Raw genomic sequence first — 12,790 nt, 5'->3', positions numbered from 1 at the left:
TTGTCCTTTCGTGAATCTACTTCTTTTGACCTCAGTCATAAACTTCTATTTCCTGCACTTTGATTTTTTGTTTAAAACTTTGTGAGTAGCAAAAGTACTGTGAATAGTAGTCTCTGGCTGGGATATTTTAATGTAAATTGATTTTTATGAAGTAACACTTCTCCAAGAACCGTTCCTTTTAACTGGGCTGAACTTTACTGACCTTACTGATTGACTGATAAACACATGTTGAGAATATTCTGTATCGAGAAAAGCCCAACAGCACTGATGTACTTCAGACTGTGCCCAAGCACATTAAATGAGGATTTAAATTATAATTGATTCTTATACCGTTACATGTATTTTCTTTGGGAGAAAAAAAAAGGAAATCGACCGTGTAACTTACCACAGTATTTTTCCAAAAAACCACAGTATTTTTTCAAAAATACAAAGAGTTGGTTTGCACTGTGTAGAAGTTGGTCAACGTGCCTAGCACATCATTTGCTTTTCCAGATCTTCCATGTTAACTCTTGACCCAAGTTTATATATTTTAAATCTGGGAACTATTGTTACAATAATGTGGCTTCACTCTTCACTCCCAGTGGACATTACTTTATCCCAGTCAATAAAGCTCATTTACTGAGTAAAAATATTATTGCTCACGCTTTGAATACTACAGACTATCCTATGTTTTACAAAATCACAATATTTAAAATGTGTCTCTAAAAATGTGAGCACTTCTGAATCTGTTTTATTCCAATTTCAGAACTGTTGAAAAATTGGAGACAAATGAAATAAGGGATTCTGCTTGCTGTGTAGTTTACAAGACAGACAATTGACAAGAAATATTTTCAAGTTGATGCCAGTGTTCAGGGATTTGACACAATAAGTTTTTGCAAATTTTATGGGGACATTTGCTGTTTCTACCCCTCATGATAATTGTATCAAGAATTGTTTTAATGGAGCTTTTTCCCGGGGGGGGGGGTTGGACAAGCAAATACTTTCACCACACTGTTAGGGTAAACAGAACGCTCTAGTTTTTCGTCCGAATATGCACTAAGGAGTATTGGATGCTCGTCAGATTAGATCCTTCAAACATGAACTAAACAACAGTGGAATGAGCATGATTGTAACATGTTGCAAATATTTGGGAATTATCTGTTTGAAGGAAATCTGGAGAAAAAACTTCCATGTCTGTTATTTTTGTAATTCTTGGCTAAAAGTCAAGTTCTGAAGGCGTCTTTGCTATTGATGACTTTATACCTCAGTTTAGACTGTTGGTGACTCGAACACCTGTAAAAATAAGACCAGATAATCACCTAAGCCTATAGGCCTTGTTCTGGCACAGAAGTGACCGTCCCTTCCAACCTGAGGATATGTGAAAGTTATATCAGTAGCATGTGGTCTGTTTCTCTACTGATCGAGATGACAAGACACAATACTGACCAACACAGGTTATAATAAAGGCTTTCCATGACAAATATGCTTTTATTAGTGAGTGTTCCTGAGTCTGGAAGAGAAAACAAAAAGGGTTAGGAGGAGTGAGGAAGACGGTGTTGTTTGAGAGTATGGTTTCGAAGATGAATGAAACTACAGTCGAGCTTATAAGAAAGCAAATTAATGTTCAAGCATCAAAGTTGTTACTCTTTTCAAACTGGTCTCCTTATAATGGAGGATACCTGTCCTAGGTGGCGTTGTTAGTGCTTTTTCATGTTTCCAACATTGATAGTGGCTTCAGATACAGATTTTTTTTCATGGACGTGTCCATTTTGTCAGACATGGTGGCTTGGGGTTTTAGTGCGGATTTGTTTTTTCATATAATTACTGTACTTCTTTTTTATACCCTTAAGTGAGTTCTCTTCGACAATATGGAAGGGAAAATGCCATGCAATTGCTTAATTATTAATTTCACAAATGAATAATTTATTTCACACTGTAGTGGGAAGAGATGTCTACTGTATTTTTAAGCACATACATCCAGAGCATTATTTTCCACAGGTATGAACTGGGTCACTCAGAAAGAATATTCATCATATGGAGGAATGATGGACTTTAGAAGTACATGCCCTGTAAAAGACTGCCAAGTGACCACTGTGAGACTTAAGCGTCACTGGCGAGAGAAACACCTGGAGTTTGTGGGCCTGTACCACTGTGCCATGTGCTCTATTAACAGCAAAAGGCGGTACCAAGTGGTGACACATGCGTGTAAAGCGCATGGTGTCACAGATCCAGCAGCTGCAGTGGGCAGAGTAGAGTATCACAGGAACAAGCAGTACATGGACCCAGCTCCTCTCACTTTTGAATCTGTGTTCGGACACAGTATGCATTGACTGTTGTTCCTGAAGTATCTCAATGAGAATGATGGTACCAACAAGAATTCCTTGCATCATGATTACCATTGAAGGTGTGCCTTCACATTTCTGTACAATTTTTTTTCAAACCTGTCTACATTGTGGAATTGGACTTTTGTACAAGAAACTAATTGTACAGGAGATTTGTAGTGAATATCATTGTATGAGTCTCATTGAAAAGTGTCCTCAAAAGGGCTGAGCGTAGTGTCATTGCATGCCTTTGTGGCACTGAATGTTCAATTTAACTTTGTGTGCAGTTTCCTGAACTTTTTGCTTTTTTTTTTTTACCCTTGCCATGGTCACCACAGTTCTAGCACTTTCTTTTGCTAGCATTTTTAGATGTCATCAGAAACATCTTTGCTCTGATGTATAGAAAACAAAACAGGCTCCATGTGTAACTAAAAGAGGACAAAAAATTCTGCTTTCAGGGTTCAGCAGATCGAGACTAGAAAAACCAAGGTACGAGCCCATGTGGACAACAGGCGATCAGTGCCCAGTAAAAGGATGTGAAGTGAAAACTGTTCACTTTCGACGCCACTGGCGTGAAAAGCATGTTGGCTATATTGAGCAGCTCACTTGTCCGCTGTGCCCAGCCATGTCAAAAAGACGATTCAGTATGTACCGTCACATGATGCGCAAACATGGTGTATCTGGGGAGCTCAATCCGATGAGAGTTGAGCACTGGCCAAACTTGCAGTTCATCAATCCAGCTCCACTGACTCTTGACATTATTTTGGGACATTCCAAATATAGCCCAAAGTAATTTCTCAAGAATTTATAGGGTTCGACATCAACACCACAGTGGCTTGTGTTTTTGGGGTAGGGCTCTGTTTATGTGTTGCTGAGTATTTCAATTCGCAAAAAAACATAGTTCGAAATAGAATTCTTTTAACATGTTTTTGGTCCAAGTTTAAATGTGCCCAGTCAAGATGATTTGAATAATTGTTACAATTTTCTGGGTGTGATTGTTGGTCCTTTTATGAAACATGTTTGTACATGATAGTTTGTGCTCTTCTGTTGGCTTGTTATTTTGTGTGTGATACATGTAATCCCAGAGTTCCTTCCAGCACCTTTTGACTAACGTATATGTTTGGAGCTTGACTTTCATGCTGTCTTCTTTCCTGGTGTATATGTGTATGTTTGAAATGGTGCTTAGAGGAAATGGAGACAACTGGTGGCCTGAAGTCACAATCACTATTGGTGATGTATGAGCACATGCGGCTTTCTCTCTAGGTCAAGTTGATTCAGTGACTTCCATTTTCGTCTGCAGGAGGTTCAGCGAGTGGAGACATTCTCCATCAAAGGGCCCTGCTTTCAGGCCACCAGCGTTGGAGGCCACATGAGCCCTGTCCTGTTCCACACTGCAGCCCAACAACAAGTTTTAAGAAGCGGGCAGATTTCCGTAGACATTGGCACGAGCAGCATGAGGAATTAATAGAGCAACACAACTGTGCTCTGTGCCCGCTGATCTCCAAACGCAGATCAAATTTATTAAAGCACATCAGGCAGCGTCATGGCCTTAATGGAGAAGAGGGTGTTGGCCCAGTGCAGTATCAGTATAACAAGAAATATATCGACCCTTACCCACTCACCCTTGACATGGTGTTGGGGTCCTACTATCAACACAGTACATTTGCTTGATTGTTGTCTTGGTACATTGTCTACCTTATGATTTTACTTCCTTCACTGGTAGAAGAGATTTTTTCAATGGATGTGATTTTTGCATGTCTAATTCATGAGACGTGAACATTGACTGTGTTGTTGTTTTAATAAATTACAGTATAGTTACAGCTGGCTGTTAGCAATGGACATGGGTTAATACTGTGTCTAAACAGAGTTTCTGTGACTGACTCACTGACTGTTAACTGCATTCATTTTTCTCTTCTGGAGAGGTCATCTGTTTTGTGGTGTTTTTCATCTCTGACATTAAATGAAACAATCATGTTGACTATCTCTAATCATAGATTCATATTTTGTGGGGAAGAGTAATGTTATGTAAGTTGTCAATTTGCATGAAAAGTATTTTTTGCCCCAGGGTATTTTTAGTTTTTGTATGACTTGCAAAAAACGAAATTGTTTACTAAGGTTACTGTAAAGTGCTGTTGTGACATACTTCAGTCATTGTCTGACTGTAGTAATGTGTGCTGTTTTGTGTCCACAGAATTTAGTACCGGATTCCTTAAACAGAGAGTGGGAAGATACAGGTTTCCATGTCCTGTGGCAGGTTGTAATTTCCGAGGAAGTTTCTCCAAAAGTGAATTCAAGCGTCATTGGAGAGAAAAACATGAGGAATATGTTGAGTTGCATCCGTGTATTCAGTGTAATTTTGTTACCAAACGCATTAGCAATTTAATGAGGCACTCTCAAATGGTTCATGCTCAGAGCCCAAGTCTTGAAAACCCTCGCACGATCTATCAGGAGAACAAAGAATTTTTGAATCCATTCCCACTTACTTTGGCAATGGTGCTGGAGCAATATGTTTAGTCTCGCTTAGTTTCATGTCCCTGCACCAAGTATGATCGATTGACCTTGTTTGTTGTCTTTCCTTTGCATAGAAATAAACCGATTTTTTTTTGCTTGTCCTTGACAGTACTTTCTCTGCTCAAAGTTTTTAAATAAGATTCTGCTGTCCCTGTCCTTGCTCTGGTCATTCAAAGGCTTTGGTTTAATTTTGTCCATGTTGATGACTTTTAAACATCATACAAGTTGATTGCATTGTAGTTTCATATATTGTCACTATTGTTAATGAAAATTCCCTTTGTGCCCAGGGCTTTTGGCAACTGACCTGGTGTTGTCGTTCTAATATTTTTTTTAAATATAAGGATTGTCAAAAGATTTTCCTCAGTGCTTGTGTAATCTAAAATTGTTGATTGTAGAAATGAGAAAAGATCTCGCACCATCTCTGTTGCTTTATGCTGGATAAGGAATTTGTGCATTTGTTTGTTCATGCCTCATGTCATTTTTCTGTATGCATGAGCAAACCCTGTACTTGCAACACGATATAAGAGGTACACAAGAGACTGTCACTTTTGTAGTCACTTGATTATCCTGCTGTCTGAGTTTTTTTTTTTTTACATATTTGTTTTATATTCAAAATGTTTTGGTCAGTTTGATACTGTAATTAAAATTTTTAATTGGTTGAAATGTTCAGGCGTAGTGTTGTTGTCGATTTGTTACACTCAAAGGGAAAGATACCAACTCAGCGTATGAAATTTCCAATGTTCATTGTGCTGTGAGAAAGGTTTTTAGCATGCAATGAACGGGATCAATTTCATTTTTGCATAAATCAGGCTGATATTAAATATCTCTCTTCCTGTAAACCTGGAGTTGGAGTTCTTATGCTGGTACTTTCTGGTAAAATCCTATGACTTGCCAACTTTTCAATGAAATGACTGCTGGCTGGTCTCGTGAGTTTTTATGTTGTGTGAGGCAAAATTTATTGCCCTTGCAAAGAGGGAACAAAGTATACTATAAAAATCTGCAATGTTTGTCTCCAGGGGATGAGAGAAAGAGCTGGGCGCAAAGGATCATCTGCCCTGTGATGGAATGTCACAACATCGGCTACAGTGATCCTCGCTCATTCCGAAGACACTGGAGGTCAAAGCATAAAGCCTACGTGGAACAGTATCCATGTGCCTGCTGTGGAACCCGCTTTTTGAGAAAAGATCATCTTCTACGCCACATACGTTTCAGGCACCCTTCACACACTGACTCTATTCAGAGGATTGAGCCCACGTTCAAGAAAAATCCCTTTTATATAGACCCAGGTCCCTATGACTTAACCATAGCCATGAAAAGCTTCAAAACGGAGTACCGGTACATTTAAGAAAATGATGAAATTCTTCAAGTTAAAAGTGATACCTATAGATGTGTTACCTGCTCGTGGAAATGCTGAGTGCCATGACCTATTGTGTGCATTTCTTTCTGCAGGTTGTGGACAAGATTTTGACAATGATCAACCACTTAGAAATGTGGGCTTCAGATGCCCAGTGTTACAGTGCCAGAAAGTCCAGTACAAGGATGTGAACAAATTGCGGAGACACTGGACGGAGAAGCACGTAAATTTTGTGCCCACATTTTCCTGTGGAGACTGTGGCATCAGTTACCAGCGAAAGTACAGGCTACTGCGACATGGTTATGCTCAGCATGGCTGGGTGCAGGGGGATGGTCACATGCAAGATAAAGTGTTTGAAAGCATCCAGGAGAATAAAGGTTATATTGACCCAGGACCTGTGAGTTGGAGTGACGCAGCCGTTTTCAGCTACAGACTGTTCGTTGAAGACCAATAACAGTCAAAACAGATGTCTTGTCAGCTTTTTTTTTCTTTTTGCACTTACATGTAAATTTTATGGTGCGCACACTAATGAGGTTCCATTCACTTTGAATGCAAGGAAACTTGTACTATAATTTGATGTGTGACTTATTCTTAATCAACTTTCAGTCTTGCTGATACATTCCCCAGAATTTGTGTCATGTATGTCAGTTTTGGCCAGAATGAAGATGATGTTGTTTTAATGTTCTGAGTAATCTGAGCAGCTCATGGACTTTGCTCGACAATTTGTTGACATTTTTTTATAACTGGGGAAAAGTTGATTTTTCTGAATAGTAGTATTCCAAAAGAAATTTAGTTTTCAGACGTTACAATGTTGTCCTGTTTTATCTGCATTTTGGCTCTGTTGTACTTGCCTTTTCTGTTGTTATTTTTCGTTTTCACCTTGTGTGGACACCCCTTGTCCTTTTGTTCAATGATTGAAAGTATGAAACAATGCAGTGTACAATCCTAGGGGGGATTAAGAGGGTACTTTTGCTTCTTAGAGTAGTTTTCACCAGTCTGATTTTTTAGGTACACCTTGTATGCGCTGTGATTTTTTTTTTTACAGTGCTCATCAACAGTTGTTTTCCCATGAATCTAACAACCAGTTGCTTTTTTCTGCTTTATTGGCCATATTTCTTGTTTCAAGTACTATTTTGGCTGAAGTATGAGGTTGTTCCCCATTATCAATATTGATTTTAATCCTCACTTTCTGCCTCGACTGGCTGCTCAAGAAGGTGTTAATGCATCTTGCGTCTCTGTCTGCAGGACGAGCTGTTGGTCACAGGCGTTTAAGATTCGCCTGCCCCGTGCCCCGATGCTATAACAGCACCTACATTGATCGTCTAAAATTCAAACGTCACTGGAGGGAGAAGCATGAAAAGTTTGCACTAGTCTATCCTTGTAGTATCTGTGGCCTGTCTTACTCACGTAGAGAGTCTCTGCACCGACATCTTCGTGTTAAGCACGGATTTGATGGAGAGGCATCAGCCTTGGCAGACAGTGCCCCATCTACGTATCAGGAGAACAAGTTCTATGTGGATCCGTCACCGTTTACTCTAGATGTGATTATGAAAACGTCTGGCTCTCTCACACTGTGATTGTAGGAATGGCTGCGATGACTGGGAGTTACCACATTTGGGATTGTTGATTTTGTAAAAGGGTATCATTCTTTTGAAAACTATTTCAAACTGCTTTCTTTTATGATTCAGTTCTGGGCAATTTTTGACTTTAATTTTGATAGTTAGCTTGCCTGTTTCCCATAAGCTTATTTTTTGAGAAAAGGATAGGGTTTATCGTCTTTCTATACCACATTTGATTTATTTTTCTGTTATGTAAATCTGTATGTTTCTATGACATACATCTCTATTGTGTGCTAATATTTGTTCTAGCTTGTTCACTTTCAGTGTTAAAAAAAAGTCCCTGTCCTATGCCCACGAAGCTTTGTATGGCACTTCTGTAGGCCAAACAAAATTATTTTGTTCAAAAGAATGTTGGTCCAGTAAATATAAAGTTTCTCTATTTGGGCCTTATTTTGAAAACCACCATTGGACGGAGAAGCACTCATTTTGAGACAGTGACATCACCCTGCCCCTACATTTCAGGCTAAGCTTGTAGATTTCATCCCACAAATATTTAAACATCTCCACATGAGTCTTGAAAAGTACTCACCCTTCTGTTGGACCATATTTCATAGACCTGCGTTTAAAGTGTGGTGTTGATGAAAATAGGTCATCTTTTTCATGTTTTAGGTGCATGCTGTAAATCCTTTAGTTTTCAGTGACCCTCATGAATGGGCTTTTAGATTCTGTTGGTCATTCAAAACCCATGTGCAAATATCTGACAAGACTAAACAGAGACATTTGATTTTATCTTGTTTTAACCTTGGGCAGACGAAAGTGAACAGGCTATTGTGATGTTCAAACACATAAAGGAGAAAGTTTGGTGTTGAGCTGACTAAACTCAAAACAACTGTTATTTCAATAACTTGTCTCAAATTTTGCTACTTGTACATGTACCTTCATTCACAAGACATTCATTTTTTTAAAAAGCTTTCAAAGAAACACGGATACCCTGTCTAATTGGTGATTGTTGTTACACATGTCCTGGTTTCAAGATCCAAATTTGAACATGCTAACAGTTTTATACACTGTTTATTTGATTCAGAAGTTTGTCAAGAATTGAGCTGCCTCACTACAATCAGTCATAATAGGTTGGGTGTGTGTCTTTGTTTGATTAGGTTTTCTAGGGGTCCAGTTGGATCTGTAAAACATGATTAATGGCAAAGAATGGTTTATATACAACTTAAATAAGTAGTTCATAAATTCCATCCATATGATCTGACCCATTATTTAAGGAATACTTATAATATATATTATATATATATATAGATATGGTTTGCTTTTTTTTATCAGCACTGTTTTTTTATGCCAAGTTGTCCCATTTTCATAGATTGCCGATGAAATTTCCCTTTGTAACTACTGAATTTTAAAAAAATGTATACTTGCTTTTTTGACTGGGTCAAATTTGTGCCTGTTATATGATACGGATGAAGAATTATATGCTTCTTGAAATAAATTTTTTAAAGAAAAACAAGGAGGAAATTTTTTCTTGACTTTTATATATTTTGTGTACTGTTTTGTTATTGGACTTGTAAATCCATGTATTGTAATCCCACATTCAGTTGATTCTGCTTGAAGTAAGCTCAAAGACACAAAATTTGGGTTAGGTAAACATATATTACCTTTTCTTACACTTGTGGCTTTAACACTTTCAAGCAACCGGACCATATCAGAACCAGAAAACTTTCGTGGAAAACTGAAAGATGCTTCTCAATTCTTCGTGGTTTCTCTTAGTATTACATACTTTTCTCTTAAATTTTTTTAGGGGGTTATAATCATGCTTTTGTCTACTAGTTTAGTCATGTTTATTTTACCGGTATTATATTTTCATTTTAATTCACTTAGCATCTTTTGCATGGGTGTTTGGAGGCCACCACTGGTAGGTCCTACCTCTTTTCTGTCCCTCTGTTGTTTCTGCCTGTTTTTCATGCTATTCTTGAGTGCGCTAAATGTGCATTGTTGATGTGCTTCTCTTTACTGGAACAATATTTAGAAAAAGTCTTTCGCTGAGACATACCCCAAAGTGAAAGTTAAAGGGGTGTCTTTTTTTTCTAGCTCAGTCTGTGGACTCATTTAATGATCTCTAGGGCTGCTTTTCGTTTTGTCGTCTTAAAAGCTTTTCTTTTCCTTTGAATTACTTCTTCCAAAGGGAAAAAAGACGACAGTTCTCTCTGTAAATCAATGAATATCATTATTCACTTTTTTAAAGTAAAGTTTTAAAAGAAGCACTTTGACATCAATAGGATCATTTCAGTGCTGAGGGAAGGACCGTACACCAGAAACAGCAGAGAGAAAAAGATGTAGCATTGCCAAGACTAGCAGATCCCTCCAACAACCAACCACTTAATTATAACATTAAAAATGAGAAACTCATTCTCTGAAAAAACAAAACAAGTAAATGGCTATCTTTGTTTGTGACAGAAATACAGTTCGAGCAGGAGTGTTTCGCTGCTTTCAAATACAATACAAATGAATATTATGTACAAAATAATCATCAGAATGAAAGGCTTAATTGTTTAGCCAGTGTTTTAGTACTCATTACACCAAAACATTTTGTGAAATCCAGAAGTAGGTCAATGGCAACTCTGGAAAAGAAGTAAAGGGAGTAGACTACAAGCAGCACCCACTAATTGACCACGTTGTGAAAGTTCTCTAATCGCTGCTTCAAAAAGTCCTAAATGATTCTACATTTTTGTACCTTTTAATTTAATTTATTATGCATTTTCACTTCAAATCTCTGTTCAGATATCATGTTATAGGCCTACCGGGTGTGCAGAAAGTCTGTGGATGCCTCTTCTACAGTTGTTTGACAATTGTAAAGCACAAATTTAAGTTGGTGTTAGGGAGTGCTCTCTCAGTGTTGTTATTGTTTTCCTCTGCTTCCAGTCCAGACAAAAACATTACCAGATGTTTGTCAATAGCACCTTTTGGTTTTAATTGGTATGAGTCGTGAATTACATGTTTTGTGTAAATTACCAAACTTATGGTTGTCAAGTTTCACTTTTTTGTTCTCAAGTTGGTGAGAATTGTTAATATGAGAAAAGGACAGGAGTCTAAAAACAAGCAGTAGGATTGACCTGCTTAGTGACTATGATACAACATGGTCTATTTTCTGCCTGTTCTGTTATTTGAGAAGTGATTTAAACAGTAAGAATATAGAATGTGGAGTTACTCATTTGTCATTATGATTTCACTCATTCTTTACTCTTCTGCTGTTTAAATTGTCTTTAGTATCCCCTGAAATCTTATGAAGTATAAAGGTCCCTGAGGTGATCTAGACATTATTTTTTCCACTTTAAATGAATTGAGAAGTCAGAAATAAAACTTTTTTTTTTAAAGAAAGAAAGAAAGGGGCTTCTTGTGATCCACCTTGAGTCTTTAAGTCTAAATTTGACATCGTATGTCAGTTTGTTAGCTGACGTTTGAAAATTCAAATTTGGATGTCTTTGCTGTACCAAAAAAAGTGAATCATGTATTGGACCCTGGTCATGTTTACGCCATCTATTCAGTGGTTGTGTTTTTTCTACCAACTTGTAACAGAAAGGCAATAGGAATTAAAATAACTTTCAATGTGCCAGTACAAAAGTCTTACATGTAACGTTAAAAATTAGTTTATATAGTTCTGGTTTCTCATAGCACCACTACTCCATCAAATTGGCATCTACAAATTCCTGTGTGAAAAGATGTACTTTCAAAACAATTTTCCTTCTTTATGGTGGGAAATTAGTTGGGTTTTTTAATAAACCAAAAGTGAAGGAGGGGCTGGGTGAATAATGAACTAAAGAATATATTAAAAGTGCTTCAAAAGGCTTATATCAAGCTGTCCAGTGATGAGGAAAAGTTGCTGAGTCACTGTGGTTCCATGGAATTGAGGAAAGAAAATGTTTTTTTGCAAAACTTGCAAGCATTAGATATATTAATGTCCTTTTATGGCAAAAGCAAAGTAATCAAGTCAAATAAATTACTCAAAATACATAGTGCTGGAGGAGTAAGCAGAAGCGCCCCCCCCCCCCCCCCCCCCCCCCAAACAAACAAAAAATCAGACAAATGACGACATGCTACTGGAGTTGTCAAGCTATACTATAGGACATAGCACATCTTTATTCTCATAGGTTCTTCAACATCCAGCTTGCTCTGTAAGTAATAATTATTTATATATGAAAATAAATAGCATCTGTATAATGTATAGCACTTATCCCCACTCAACAGCAAGCTCTATGCACTTCACAATCTAACATTATTACCTTAGCAGACCCCAGAACACTCGGAAACATTTTTAGCTTCCCGAGCAGCGTACAGTGCAAGCAGCCTATTACTATTAAGCGGTCAAATACTAACAGACTGACAAGACCTTTTGCTATCTTTAGCCGGGGTACCCATTCCCACCTTCGTGAAGTGAGGAAAATTTGTGAAAAGTTCCTCCTTTCCCAAGGACTCAACATCGGACCCTTGTCAGAGTTCGAACCCATGGCCTTTCGGGTGCAAGCCCAACGGCCTACTAGATAGCAACCATTTCTGCATACATGTATACCACATATGCCAAGGTGATTTAGCCCTCGTTTTTTAACCTTCTGGGACACCTCAGATCTTAGATTTTGACACATTCATTTGCCATGATAGGGTTTAGTTTTTTTCCCGTCTTGAGAGGGGGTTAGGAATTAAGAGTATATTATAATCTAAAAAATATTTGATTGGGTCTGAAGGTAACATCAGTACTGCAGTGCTAACATAGAATTTTCTTTGCCACTGCAAAGGAGCCAGAGGATCATTTGGCTACTCTCGAGGCCTCAGAGCAGAGACGTTTGAGCAGGCACAACGCCGGAAGGCAATGCAGAGAGAGCGAACTCGTCGATACAGGTTGGGATTTTCATATTTTCAAGATAGAAAGCAAGTTGCTCTTACGAATTAATAGTCATTTAAGCTGAAAAACATTGAGGTAGAAGTATCTTAAAGAATATCAAACAAATTATTATGTTATTTAAAATTAATGAAATGGTGAAAGTGAAGTCAAGTCTGTGTTCTGGTAT

The 12,790-nt window shown here is 37.8% G+C and overlaps 1 protein-coding gene across 16 annotated transcripts in view; it reads left to right on the top strand.

Annotated features, from left to right (window-relative positions):
* The window catches only part of LOC101845285 (zinc finger protein 37), a 67,574-nt gene that overhangs the window by 31,280 nt on the left and 23,504 nt on the right, over positions 1-12,790 (top strand). For 2 of the 16 annotated variants that reach the window (XM_005089506.3, XM_035969143.1), the window contains exon 4: positions 12,518-12,620. The exons of 7 other annotated variants lie outside the window; for them this stretch is intronic. In XM_005089506.3, coding sequence (XP_005089563.1) covers positions 12,518-12,620 — 103 coding nt within the window. 7 more of the 16 variants (XM_005089500.3, XM_005089497.3, XM_005089502.3 and 4 more) reach the window with 7 other exon arrangements.

The sequence above is a fragment of the Aplysia californica genome, unplaced genomic scaffold (genome assembly GCF_000002075.1).
Source record: "Aplysia californica isolate F4 #8 unplaced genomic scaffold, AplCal3.0 scaffold00006, whole genome shotgun sequence".
Lineage (NCBI taxonomy): Eukaryota > Metazoa > Mollusca > Gastropoda > Aplysiida > Aplysiidae > Aplysia > Aplysia californica.
Note: the sequence above shows the minus strand (reverse complement) of the source record. Positions and strands in the feature narration are given on the sequence as shown.